A 14,546-nucleotide genomic window follows, 5' to 3' on the forward strand; every position below is an offset into this window, starting at 1 on the left:
AGAATTGCCCGGGAAAAAGATAAAGGTGAGTAAGGATTGATCTTAGCTCAATAAAAAAATAAGCAGAAGGAATAAAAGATAATATTTTCTGAATATTTTATAGAATAGTTTAATTATTTTGAGTGAATTTAGGAATCTTTAGAAGGGAGTTTTATGAGTTTTTTTCAGTACTTTTATATGCTTGTGCATGTACTTTTATCATATGAAAGTATACTTGAATTAGCATTAATCTTTAATTTATAATTTTTTATGAAGTCTATCAATGATTAGGAATAAACTTCATATTCTCTTTTGTATCGTTTTAGCATACTTTTAACCATTTATTTTGGCTTGTTGGTTTTAAATATTCACCTTTCTTGTATAATATTATTTTAATATTTTTTACTTTTGCAACACTGTACTTTCTCAAGTAAAGTTTGGTTTCATGTCAGTCAAAATAATATGAAAATTCAAATTAGCTTCAAATTATATATTTTTTTTTATTAATTCAAATATCAACATGAAAATTTAAATTGGGTGTAGCCTATTTAAATAAACATCAAAGAAAATAAATAATCGTAATATTAAAGTTTAGAGACAAACGTGAGCATAAACTATTAAAGTGGAACCAAGGAACAAATTTTAGTTAGAAAATAATCTAAAAATACTTAATCGTGATATTTAACTACGTGCATTACACGTGTATAAATCCTAGTAACAATCAAAAGTGAGAGTGAAGGAGAGGCTGTAAGGTTACCGGGGGTGAGAGAGAGGCTCTGAGGCAAGGCAAGGCGATTCTCAGAGGTGATGCATAGAAAGGAGAGGATGACCTAATTTATTTCAGCATAGCGTAAAAAAAAGATAGGAAAAAAGTGATTTGTTTAGATACGCTAATACGTAATCAATGAGATAGGGTTTTTAGATTTATTTTTGTTATCAATGAGGGTATAATTAAAAATTACGTAACTAATTTGATTTTTACTTGAATGTGAATGATCATTCCTTATCAATTCACTTGGAATGTACTTCCCACAAAAAGTGGGAGTAAGCATTCCTTGGAATAGGCATTCCAACTTCTAGAAAATTTTTATGTTTGGTGTTGATATTAATAATCAAACAGCTAATTAAAAAAGGGGGTTAGGTTGTCGGGAGTCCTCTAACTCCTCAAAATGTCCAGTTTCAAAGCGAGTTGTTCTTCCCTGCACATGTAAGAACTCGTAAGAGGGCAGAGTTAGGTTCTTCGGTTGTTTCTTCGACAATCAAGTCAATAAATTAATTGCTTGAGTGAGAAAGAAAATGAAATGTAGAAGTTCTTGAGCTTAGGAAGTAGGAAAATTGCTTACCTTGGTGCTGAGAATAGTCCCCCTATTTGTAGTAATAGTAGAGGGGTGGTTTGGTAACTTCGGTCGAGTATGGCCTGGCGGCTGAGTCAGCATTTGCATTATAGGTGTCGGTTGCCTAGTGGCCGGAGTCACTTCGGCATGTAATATGAAGTGACAGGAGGCACGTGGTCTGATGTGTTATAAAGATTTTCGGGGATAGAGAAATGATGATTTTGATCATGCATTTAATGTGATGGCGATCAGTCGTCAGCGGGGGGCTCGAGGTATGCCGCCGCCTTTCTACTCGTCAGGTAGAGGGCTGAGAAGTACCGCCTTTCGAGTCGGCTCCATGAGATGTCGGCTGAAAGAGTCGACCTAGCAAGGAGGTCGACGCGTACCGCCCTTTGAGCCAGCTACGCGAGATATCGACCCTTCAAGTCGTCTGAGCTGGGGACTTTGGTTATATCGAAGTGATGAACTGATTTAATTAGGCAGTTAATGCTACACACTTGTCTGCTATTGAATGGAGATTATTACTTAATAATTGAAGCATTGTAACATTTGGTACGTGGGAAGGAGAAGTGAGAATGGTCATTCTATTCCACCTCATTCCCGCGTACCAAAGAGGCGTGTAGCATTGTTATTGACCTTATTTTGAAAAAAAAAAAAGTTTGGCCACATCTAGTTTGCTTTAGTCCAAAAAAAGGTCTTACTCATCTTTTCTTAGAATCCAAACAGAACCAATTTATCTTCAAGTTGGGTTAACATAATCATAATCCTATTTTGGTAGTTTCAGAAACTAAGCCTTAAACCTTGCTTGGCAACCTATAAAAAAATTTGAGTCAAGATTAAACCTGGTCTTATTTTAAAAGGAACGTTTGTTGGGGAATTTCAGTCTAAATCTGGCCCTGATTTTTTCGACGCTAAAAATACCAACTGAACCTGTTGTTTTCTGATCCATCCGCCCATAGAGCAGCAAGGGGAATCAATTCTTCTCAAATTTGGGCCAGGATTACTAAACTAACCCTGGGTATTTCAACAAATTACAAAATTCAGACTTCTAGTCCCAGGAGCCCAGATCCACTTAAGAGCAACACGTGTCCTCTTGGGTGCGTCTAAAACTAGGTGCAGCCAAAAACAGGAGAACAACCGAACTTAACTCCCACCCAATAGCGTTTGACTCCTTGCTGGTCCCTTCTACGTCAAGCAAAAAATTTCCGTTATTATCCTAAAGCCCCCGCGTTTTCCGAACTCAACGCACCCGAATCCGCATCGGGACCCGTTACACGTGGCCCCCACGTCAGTGAGCGGGGGTTCATTTTTTTTGGCATTTTGTTTCGCTTCTTCGGATAAATTTGTGCTTTTTCGTGAATATTCTCTCTGCAAAAGTTAAGTGTATGTAATGAACTTAACGAATATATTTGACTAAGTTTCTACAATAAATGGGTCATTAACTCTTAAACTGAAAATATTACTTATCATATGGAAAGATTTATTGGGATCATTATGGCATTTACCTTAAATTCTAAGACAAAAATGATTTCTCTCTTGAAGTAATGGTGAACTTTCAAAAATTTTGTNTATGTATCCAATGTGATCATCTTATGAACCTACAGCCAAATAATTAATAGATTAATAAAGTTATAGTGATTTTTTTTTATTTATAGTAATTTTTCTGCAATTTTAAAAAATGTTGTTTAATTCATAAAAAGTGTCAAAGAGTAAACAAATTTAGGGGGAAATAGTTTTAAAACTGTAGTTTGAGAAAAAAAGGAGACAAACTGACAAATTGATCCATGAAATATTTGATTGTAGAGTCTAAAAGTGATCACACTAAAACCACATAGTTTTAGGAGCAAAATATGTAAATTGATACTTTAGGAAAGAACTTGAGAGCACATTAGTAATATGTGTTAGTTAATTCGTCCCAATTTCTTGAACCAGAAACTTTTTCATCATTTGTAAGAGATTTATTAAACATCACTACTTACTACTCATGTTAATAGCGTTATATTCACATTTGTTCTTATATTTGATTGTAGACCCTGAAAGTGATCACACTGAAACCATATAATTTTAAGAGCAAAATATGTAAATTGATACTTTTAGGAAAGAACTTGAGAGAGCATCAATAATTTAAGAACGAGTTAGTTATTTCATCCTAATTTCTTGTACCGGAATCTTTTTCATCATTTGTAATAGATTTATTAAACATCACTAGTTACTAGACATGTTAACATGGTTATATTCATTTTTGTTCTTATATTTGAGTTGTAGACTATGAAAGTGATCACACTGCAACCACATAATTTTAAGAGCAAAATATGTAAATTGATACTTTAAGAAAGAACTTGAGAGCTCATCAATAATAAGTGTTAGTTAATTCGTCCCAATTTCTTGTACCGGAAACTTTTTCATCATTTGTAAGAGATTTATTAAACATCACTACTTACTACTCATGTTAATAGAGTTATATTCACATTTGTTCTTATATTTGATTGTAGACTCTGAAAGTGATCACACTGAAACCACATAGTTTTAGGAGCAAAATATGTAAATTGATACTTTAGGAAAGAACTTGAGAGCTCATCAATAATTTAAGGATGAGTTAGTTATTTCGTCCTAATTTCTTGTACCGGAAAGTTTTTCATCATTTGTAATAGATTTATTAAACATCACTAGTTACTAGACATGTTAACATAGTTATATTCACATTTGTTCTTATATTTGATCGTAGACTATGAAAGTGATTGTAGGTGTATAAAAATACCTATAGATATGAATATCCCTATCTAAGTTAGAGGAGATCATCCAAAGATATGAATATCCCTATCTAAGTTAGAGGAGATCATCCAAAGGCAAAAGAAGCAAAGGAACATGTGAAACAACATAAAAGAACAATATGAACACCCACGGCAAGGAACACTGACAGGCAGTCTGTGGTGACGCGCCTTAGGCGCGGCAGTCCATGGTGACGTGCCTTAGGCGCGGCAGTCCATGGTGACGCGCCTAAGGCGCGGCAGCCTATGGTGGCGCGCCTATTGCACGTCAGTCCATGGTGGCGCGCAAACTACATGGGGGGTGCTGCGACGGTTACAAAGCAGTTATACGATGATTTTCAAGGTCCACGTGGCGGCATATCAGAAAAAGAACGTGTGCTAACGTGGACAAGCAGTTAAACCACGAAAAAAGTGGTTAAAAGTCGTGGGAGGACAGTTTCAAATACGATGGGAACGTGGCTGTAACGGCCTCTTTGGCCGTGCCAGTCCACACTGGCGCGCCAATAGCCACGGCAGTGTGAATTGGTGCGCCCGAAGAGCAGTCACTCGGTCAGTTATTTCGTCCCCGTTTCCACTGTTGTGCACTCCTATCCCTATAAATACCTTCCTAGATACGAAACAATGGACGGGGAGAGCAGATTGGGGCATAGAGACTTGAGCTTTTGGTGAATTGGAGCAAGAGAGAGAATCTTCCTTCTTCACAAACATCCTCAAGAAGCTTTTGACGATTCCTAGAGATTTAAGCTCTGACTTGATCTTTAGAAGAGTGAACATCTTACATCGATAAGATATTCACTTAAAGATTCTTACTTCGATAAACGAAGAAGAATATCCAAAAGCCTTCACGATTCAACCAGAATCTGTGATTTGGTGGTCCATGGGCTAACGCACCCCCGGCACAGGCAAAGTCCCACAAAAGCAGAAGTCGATAAACGATTTCTATGTTATTTTCTAGAAAGTTGTAATTTTCTTTTTGTTGTGTAAAAGAGGTCTTATAAAAAGACTATTTTCTTTTGAATTCGTTGTAATCGATCGAAAATATAATGAATTCCACAATGAAAATAACTTTCGATGAAAACAGTGATCACACTGAAACCACATAATTTTAAGAGCAAAATATATAAATTGATACTTTAAGAAAGAACTTGAGAGCTCATCAATAATATGAGTTAGTTATTTCGTCCTAATTTTCTGTACAAAAGTTATTTCGTCCTAATTTTCTGTACGGAAACTTTTTCATCATTTGTAAGAGATTTATTAAACATCACTAGTTTCTAGTCATGTTAATAGCGTTACATTCACATTTGTTCTTATATTTGATTGTAGACTCTGAAAGGGATCACACTGAAACCACATAATTTTAAGAGCAAAATATGTAAATTGATACTTTAGAAAAAAAACTTGAGAGCTCATCAATAATTTAAGGATGAGTTAGTTATTAATCTTCCTAATTTCTTGTACCGGAAAGTTTTTCATCATTTATAATAGATTTATTAAACATCGATCACTGGTTACTAGTCATGTGAATATGGTTATATTCACATTTGCTCTCATATTAACCAAAAGATTGTGAAAATTAAAGACTGTATTTTGATGCGTTTTATCATAAAAATGATTTACAAAGCTATGCGAGTTATACCTGTACTTACAATGATTGATATACAATCTGGTACTTCGCTTGATATCATCAAGTGTATGTACTTATATTTTTCACATGTGCAATATTTTCTATGATTAGTACGTATTACACAATAATACCCAATTTGATAAGCTTTGAACTTGGACTTTAGAGTTACACTATCGCACATGGAGTTGTGAAGAAGTTCCTTTTATGTATAACTTATGTTACTTGTTAGTTATATATGTTGTATTTATTAAGTTCGACGTGTAAATATCTAAAAAATTATGAGCATAAGTCTAACTTAAGAAAGGATAAAAGCTTGTAATCTTCATACAGTAACTCAAAGTATTCAAGATTTGGGAGCTCATATGCATCCATCTAACATTTCTGCTCATAGAAAGCTTTGCTTAACAAGAAAAATTATGAATATTTTATTTTCACATTAGGCCTTTTTGTTTTTGTATTTGCTTTGTTGTTTTATTAAACTCTTATGATGGGGGCACTATAAAAAAATAAATAAACAGATCATACTTTTGAATTAGGCTCATTCTTAATTTGCACTAAAAAAACATAATAATTCAATAAAAAATTAATGATTGTAATTATGCTGTGACCCTTCCAATACTTATTTGGTAATAAAGAGGATCCAAATCCAAAATTACCCACTGTATTTTTAAAAAAAAATAGTCTAATATTTTTAGGATATACTACGTACATCTAATATTTAACAACATGACATTCGACAATATAACATACTAATATACAGTTCTTAAATAAAATAAATCTACTCATAAATGCGGGAATTGAAATATAACGAAGCGCATCCAATACCTATCCTCCACATCATACAAATACGAACGAATTTAATCGTATTCGCTATAAATCTTTCCATATTTTAAAGAATACGGCCCTCAATAAATCCAAATACGGTAAATCAAATGCAAAATATAGGGTCATACATGCAATTTTGTACTTTAGACGAACATATAATTATACAGGAGGGATATCGCAAAAAGAACCTTCCCTCCTACACAAAAAACTCCCACAACTAAGAGCAATTACCGGCAAGCAGCCGGTAAACTCGGTACTTATCCAATCGTTAAACTCTCAGACACGTGGTAAACGGGCGCAGGTCAGAACTTTGAAGAAGAAAAGCAACGGCGAGACGACCGGTAAAACGTACACGTGTCGAACAATGCGATCGTGTCGTCGTGCTTTCAACCTCTGTTTATTCTATTTCTAGTTTTTTTTTTAAATTTAATTTCATAATAATAATAACATTCCAAGTTATTCATATTTATTTTATCTCTAAACCCCACTCTCATCCACACGTTAACGCACTCGCTCGCAACCTCAACCCCTTCCTTCCTTATCTCCGAAAGCAACGCCGTTTGATTTCGTGGCCCCTGCCGTTGCCACGTCAGCAGCTTCGACGCAGAACGCCGTCAACTTTAACGAAAGTGGCCGTGGGGCCCAGCCAGCACCATCCTACTCCGGATGCTCTCCATCTCAAAAATTAGGAAATTGAATTTCTTTGAAGATAATTAGCAGATGAAAATGACAAAATAGGGTAATGCTCCTTTTCCAGGTGGCACTCCGCTTTTTCCTACGTGGCACCCAACTCGAAACGAGTGGTCGTAAATAGGTACTTTTTTTTTTCAACTCTCCAAATAATTACCGCAATATACCAAGAAAAGGACAAGAAAATGACATGACATCACGTAATCAATATTTGTTCAAAAACTAAATACGAGGAGATTAAATGGAGTTGAGTAAAGACAAGCTATTAACTGAAAAGATTAATTAATCAGCGAAATAAAAGATTATTTGTCTAGAGTTAAATAAGTTTATTTAATAACCCCCCTCTACTTTAGACACAGAACGGCACGTATCGAGTCCTTAATTGAAAACTTTCAATATCATATGGTTGTTTTTGTTAAGTTTGTGAAATCAAGGGAGATTTAAGCAAAACTCCTCCGAAACAACTTAAATTTACGGGACCGTTCGATTCAGAGAAGGGGACACGTGTTATGCTCGGGAGCGGCCGACGATAGGAAATGGTCCTGGTGGTTCGAGTGACCGGGTGTAACCCGTAAGCGTGTGGAGAATTACCGGGAGAGTCGGTGGCGGGGGCCCATTTGTATAAGACGTGGGGGTTTAGCGGAGGGGGGTGGTTTTCAGGGTTTTGCGATCTGGTAATAAGAGAGAGAGAGAGAGAGAGAGGGAGAAAAATAAAATTTAGGAAAACAAATAATTTAAATTAGTTCGAAAATCGAAATAATTCAGGGAGAAATCGAGAGCGTTGGCGATCTCAATTCTGAGTTGGGATCGAGATCTGAATATCATTGGCGTAATTCTTCGGTCGAATTCGCTTCGAATTGTTCGTGGTTCGTCGGAGTTTGGTTTTTTTTCAGGCGATCTCTCAATTTGGCGAGAAGTTCGAGGAATCTAAGAGGTTTAAGCGAGGAATCAAAGGTTAGTGCTTGAAACTTGCTAGGTTGGTTGATATCTAGCTACAAATTTGGTTCATTTTCCATTGATTTTACGGAGAATTTGCCGGATTCATTCCAAGGTTTTTTTTTTTAATTTGAAGTTTTTTTTCTCCTGTTGTTTCGATATTTTTCTTTATTAGGAAGACAATTTGGATTTCTTTGTATTAAGAACTGTTGGAATTTTTTCTTGGAATCTCTGAAACGTAAGCAGGATGAGATTCTTATTGATGGAATTGATCTAAATTTCCATAATTTACTCCGATCGGATTACTTCCTGAAGGGATTTTGATCTGGAATCCTAATTTCTTAAGGTTTACGAAATCTTTTCTTTTTCTTTATGATTTCGATCCGATCGATTCGTTTACAGCCTTTTGTTCCTTGTTGTTTAAGATCAATGGTAACGTGTTATTCTTTTTATTTTCTTATTTTCCTTTTTTTTAACCTCCGGTTTCGTGAAATATATTATTATATTATTAGTCACAAGTCTTTGGGCGCAAAATTCTGATCTTGGTTTGAGATCTCGTGGTTTTGCGGAGGTTCAGGGTTTTAGATGATCCGGGAGTTGCAATAATTCTTGAACTGATTTTCCTTTTTTTTCTGTGTCTAAATTCTTCTTATTCATCTTTATCCATTATTTAAATCTCTATTTCCGAACATGGATATTTCCATTTTGAGCACAAATATTCTAACAAGATTGGATTTTGATCACAGAAGAGTTTGACAATGGAATCCAATTTAATTATTGTTACTTTTCTCATGTGGGGTTTAAGCTTTTTTTTTTCATGATATTGATTATTTTTGCCCCTTTTATGATTAAAATCATCAAAACGTTGACATCTTTGATCGCTTTTTGTTTCAGGTTTTTGGAGTGTCAATTGGTGAGAGACAACCTATAGATCAATAAACAAGATTCGTTTTTGTGATCAGTTAATGGAAGCCTAAATAATTACCTTTGTAGTGAAAATTGACAATTTGAAACATGGTGCTTCACAAGAGATTGGACTATGGATCCAGCGGCTATCGGGTTCCCCCGATGCCGCGAGTTCCGAGATCAGCTAGGGTCTGTACATAAACCTTACTCATTCTTGATTTGCTTGTTTGAATTTTCTTTAATTGTTTGCATTTGTTTTCATACAGGGAAAACGATCAGTTAGAAAGAAGGTCGACGACAAGAAGCAGATCAGTGCATTTGATCTGCTTGCCACTGTGGCGGGAGAATTGTTATCCTCAGAAAGAGAGAATTCTCCACCTCCATGTACGATATCTGCAGGAGCTAACATTAAGCAAGAGCAGAAAGACAATGAGATTCCATTCAAAGCTGAAGTCTTTGATCAGGGGAGCTGCAATGAAAGTGCATTGGGATCTTCGGAATCTATGTTTAAGAGGCAGGTTGGTACTCCAAAATCCTTGGAGAAGAATGCTGGAGAATTGGTCTTCGGAATCTATGTTTAAGAGGCAGGTTGGTACTCCAAAATCCTTGGAGAAGAATGCTGGAGAATTGGTGGCTGAGGATGGAATGGCAGGTTGGTACTCCAAAATCCTTGGAGAAGAATGCTGGAGAATTGGTGGCTGAGGATGGAATCAAGACTCCACTCCAAGGTGAAAGGCGAATAAACGGGAATTTGATTGGGAAAATAATCCCGGAGATATTGGAGGACCCAATGGATTTGGATGCTAAACCACCTCCTGCTTTGGTCAGCTCTGACAGCAGCGTCGAAGTCCCTATTTCTCGTAATAGTCCCTTCTATAAGTGTAGGAATGGAATGGACATTGTAGATGATGACGAAAACTCTTCTGGATGTACTCATCCAAGTGCTAACATTGCTAAAGCCTTTAGGCCGCAGCGTATAGGAGATAGTAGGATAAGGAAGCTATTGGCATCTAATTTCTGGAAAGTTCCACTGGCGACATTGAAGGATGGGGAGCTCTCAAATACTGGTGTGTTTTTGTGAAGTACTTATCGTGTTCCCTTGTTATATGGTTATCATTTGTTGACACTAACTGGAGAATTTAATTGGTGTTTTGCTCATCAGATGTAGAATTGAAACCTAGTTTCCGCAGCAGGAAAATGTGTTATACCCGACAAAGGACTCAACGATCTTCGTTCAAGAGGAGGAAGTTGTTTCAGCGTCGATCAGTGTCTGCATCTGCTGGGGGCATTTATGGGGAAGGTATTACTAAATCTCCAAAGTTTGGTGGCATTAAGATAGAAGCATCTGATGCACTTGCAAGCCTGAAAGGAGGTTGGTCATCAGTCAGTTGAGCTATTTATACCTACCAAACTCTTACCTAAGCTTGGTCTAAAAGGTTTTCCTTGTTTCTTACAGCAAATGGAGCATCATCCTCGACTACAGGTTCAAAATCATCATATGAATCAGGAGATTATCACGGTTAGTGGCCTGTCTTGAATAACCTGATGAACTTAATCTATTTATCACCCCCGTTGAATAGCATGATGAGGTTCTGAGAAGCGTCTTCCTTTTCCTATTTGCAGTGAAATTTAGTATCAAGTCATTCAAGGTGCCTGAACTCTTTATCGAGATTCCTGAAACTGCTACAGTTGGTTCTCTAAAGGTATAGGACTCTGGTTAAATGACTTGTATCATTTAGCTGCTTTAACCTGTGCATTATATTGCATTATAATTAAAGCCTTGACCTTGCATCAGATAAACGTATACCTTAAGAGCAGCTTGTATTACCGGGCTGGACTGTAGCAATAGCTAATTTATATACACCTATTCAAAACCATTTTAGGCAAAATAGAAGCCCTTTTAGTGCAAGTGCCTGATATTGTCCTAGTCATACTTTACAATCATTTATAACCTCCATTTTGATCATAGATCAATATTTCCTTTTTTTAGAACCTCATTCTTACCTGAATTAGTTTACAGACTAAATTTGTTCTCTAATTTTTAGCTTTATACCATGTCTGGAGTAAGTCCTTAAAGAAGTTGAACTATTCTTAAGATAAATAAGCTTCTAGTGCATTTATTCTTGTTCTTCACCAAAAATATGGGGGATTCCTCATTTAACATGAGTTTTTCCTGGCTGTTTTGCATTGCAGAGGACAGTTATGGAAGCTGTGACTGCTATACTCGCAGGCGGACTCCGAGTCGGTGTTCTTCTTCAAGGGAAGAAAGTTAGAGATGACAAACAAACTCTCCTCCAGGCAGGAATATCTCACAATGATAAGATGGAGAATTTGGGTTTTACATTGGAGCCTAATTCGGCACAAGCTCCACCGACACTTTTATGCTCAGAAGATCCAAACTCTCTGCTTCCCCCTAACCCTAACCCTAATCCTTGTGCTCTTACTGAACCAATCGAAAGGTAAAATGTGAAAATGCAGCTTAGTAATTGACCTATGTGATTCTCTTGTTTAATGAAATATTGACATTCTATTGGTTTCTCCTACAGGATTCAAGCTCCAACTCCTGCTATAGAGCAATGGCTACCTGAAACCACAACACCAGAACCACATCGAACTTCGACCTTGAACAACGGTGTTGATAGTGATCACGAGTCAGTTCACTCTCACACTGAAGCGTCATCTGTAGATAAACAAGCAAGCTCGAAAGCTCTTGTTCCTGTCCCTGACATGAACGCTGACCCTCTGGCTGTCGTTCCTCTGCGCAAATCGAGGCGAGCAGAGCTTGTCCAGCGCAGGATCCGACGGCCTTTTTCTGTCGCCGAGGTTGAAGCCCTAGTCCAAGCTGTCGAAAAGTTAGGAACCGGAAGGTATATATATCCGAGAAAATATCCTTTTATCATCATTTAATACCACTGATTGTCTATTTGCTAATTATGGGAAACTTTGGATATCTTTTTTATATAGGTGGAGAGATGTCAAAATCAGAGCTTTCGACAACGCAAAGCACCGAACCTATGTTGATCTCAAGGTAAGAAGTTTCTTCTCTTGTTCATTGATGTCTTTAGCTGTCAATTCAACACGAGCTGCTTATATAATTTAAGTTAAAATTCTGATGGACACCTAGAGACCAAATCCACCAATATTTCCTATTTCTAAATAGGTTGGCAACAAGAAACTGAAGTCCCACTTTAGGAAAGCTCCGTCCTTCAGACCTATACGCAACAAATTCTTTATATATTATTAAAAACCGTGAACGCCAGTTGTGCACGGTTCTTCCGAGCACTCAAATTCAACGGAGAACTCAATTTGATGTATTTGGAAACTAGTTCATAAACTACCCTGTTAACTTTTTTGTTTATTGTGATTACAGGACAAATGGAAGACTTTGGTGCACACTGCCAGAATCTCGCCTCAGCAGAGGCGAGGCGAGCCGGTTCCTCAGGAACTCTTGGATCGGGTTCTCTCGGCCCATGCTTACTGGTCTCAACAGCAGGCTAAGTTACAGGCCAAGCCCGGTCAGGCTGAGCCTTGCCTGCTCATCTGAGACCCAAAAACCTAATCAAGCACTATTGTACAAAGGAGTACAGATAAAGGGGGAAGGAGTGGGGTAAGTTAGGAGATAATGTGTAATATTTGCTCACTGAAGAATATTCTTATGCCAGGGCTTTTTTCTGGCACTTGTACATGATGATGATGGTAAATCTGATCTGATCTGATCGAAACGGGGCGAAACTAAGGGTGACTATAGCTCTCTGATTGGATTCATTCATTCTTTTGACTTACATGAAGCCTTTTATGTTGTTTTAGGAGGGAGAAGGATAAAATCAGGGTGGGGGGTAAAAAAAATGTTGTAGGAGGAAAATATGAGGTTCTGTGATTTGAACCTCTTTTGTCTGTCTGTGAATTAGGTATAGGATAAGAACAGGGGGGGGGAGGTTTGATTTAATTTGGTTAACCTCTCTCTCTTTTATTGGTGTAGCAAGTCATGTAGACACTTGTTTGTTAACTTTTGTTCCTGAATTGTCATTTGTTTAAAAGCATCAATAGATTAGAATTTGTTGTTTTCTCGATCTGTACGCTTCGGTGATTTTGGAGCGTATCATCTGAGGACTGTTTGAAAAAGTTCCAGAAAGGGCTGGAGACCAATTGATAAGTTCTGGAAAATTGTACTCAGACAGGAAAAAAATATGGCTGGGGGTCAATTTTGGGTGGCTCCCATGGTATTGGATTCCGACTTAACTATGGATGGAATTTTTTTTCTGCTTTGCTCGTGCCAAATTGTTGTTTGTCAAGGAGTCAGTTGTAAATAATCTTTTATAGGACAAATTTTCAAAACAATCCCGTTTACAATAATAATCGTAAAAAAAAAACCCATTTCTAACTTATTTTCAGAAACCGACTTGGTTTCAGCCTCAGCCTGAAACCAGGTTGGTTTTTAAAAAAAAAAATCCGAAACTTCACGGGAGTTCAACTCCCGTGAAGTTTAGTAAGCTTAACTAAACTCCATGAACTCCCGTAAAGTTTCATAGTTCAAAAAAAAATTTTGAACTATGAAACTTCACGGGAGTTCAACTCCCGTGAAGGAGTTCAACTTCTGTGAAGTTTCAGATTTTTTTTTTTTAGAAACCGACCTGGTTTCAGCGCTGAAGCTGAAACCAAATCGATTTCGGAAAATAAGTTGAAAATTAGGTCTTTTTTTGGGATTAAAAGTCCAAAAATGACTGTTTTGAAAATTTGTCCATCTTTTATATCATCCTCTCTTTATTTATATGAAGTCTGTTACGGTAAAAAGTCTCTGAGATGTATACAAACTGACTAAAAGCCAAGGCAGACCAAGTCATACTGCCACTTGTATCCAAGTAGGCGGCGCTTCTCAAAGCTTATCAGGGATAGTGATTAATGAACTCTCAAACAAATAAACAAACGCATTTTTTATACAATACCTGTTATGCACCGACTAATATTTGCCACGTGCATGAAGATTCTCAGAACTGACTAAAAGGCTATTAGCTCTGGATGTGTGACTATCTTAGCATTGGAGAATAAAGAGGGAGTACCCTCTTTATTTTAAGACTAATTAGCACTTGAATAGCATTTGTATATGTCCTAAATTGTTTTAGATTAACACTTTCGTATCCTTTCTCATGCAAACGCGAAAACATTCACCCGAAAGTTCTCATACGACACTTTGAATCAAATAAGCACGGGAGTATTATTTGAAACAATTTGGGCGAAAATTTTCACGTTTGCACAATAGAGGGCAGCGGTATGTCAATTCTAAACACGGGAGTATCATTTGAAACAATTTGGACGAAAATTTTCACGTTTGCATAATAGAGGGCGGCCGTATGTCAATTCTAAACAACTTGGGATATATAAATACCGCGAAACACAAGTGAGGGTGTATGAGCGCAAAGTGAAGCGTCAATGTTCCGATTAACTTCAAAATCTCCCTTTCTGCTCATAATTTTGACAGACTTT

General features: G+C 36.9%; 1 protein-coding gene across 2 annotated transcripts; it reads left to right on the plus strand.

The window, feature by feature from the left end:
* Positions 7,887–13,133, plus strand: LOC109849009 (telomere repeat-binding protein 5-like). 2 transcript variants are annotated; one of them, XM_020418774.1, is made up of 11 exons: positions 7,887–8,177; positions 9,054–9,254; positions 9,332–9,583; positions 9,718–10,132; positions 10,228–10,437; positions 10,522–10,584; positions 10,689–10,768; positions 11,259–11,524; positions 11,612–11,932; positions 12,030–12,093; positions 12,436–13,133. In XM_020418774.1, exons 2-11 carry the CDS (start codon positions 9,174–9,176, stop codon positions 12,607–12,609), a joined length of 1,926 nt encoding a protein of 641 aa, XP_020274363.1. In that variant the 5' UTR covers positions 7,887–8,177; positions 9,054–9,173; the 3' UTR covers positions 12,610–13,133. The 2 variants fall into 2 exon arrangements, with proteins under 2 accessions (XP_020274363.1, XP_020274364.1); XM_020418775.1 differs by lacking the exons at positions 7,887–8,177; positions 9,054–9,254; positions 9,332–9,583 and adding an exon at positions 9,633–9,653.

The sequence above is a fragment of the Asparagus officinalis genome, chromosome 7 (genome assembly GCF_001876935.1).
Source record: "Asparagus officinalis chromosome 7, Aspof.V1, whole genome shotgun sequence".
In the NCBI taxonomy this organism is placed as follows: domain Eukaryota; kingdom Viridiplantae; phylum Streptophyta; class Magnoliopsida; order Asparagales; family Asparagaceae; genus Asparagus; species Asparagus officinalis.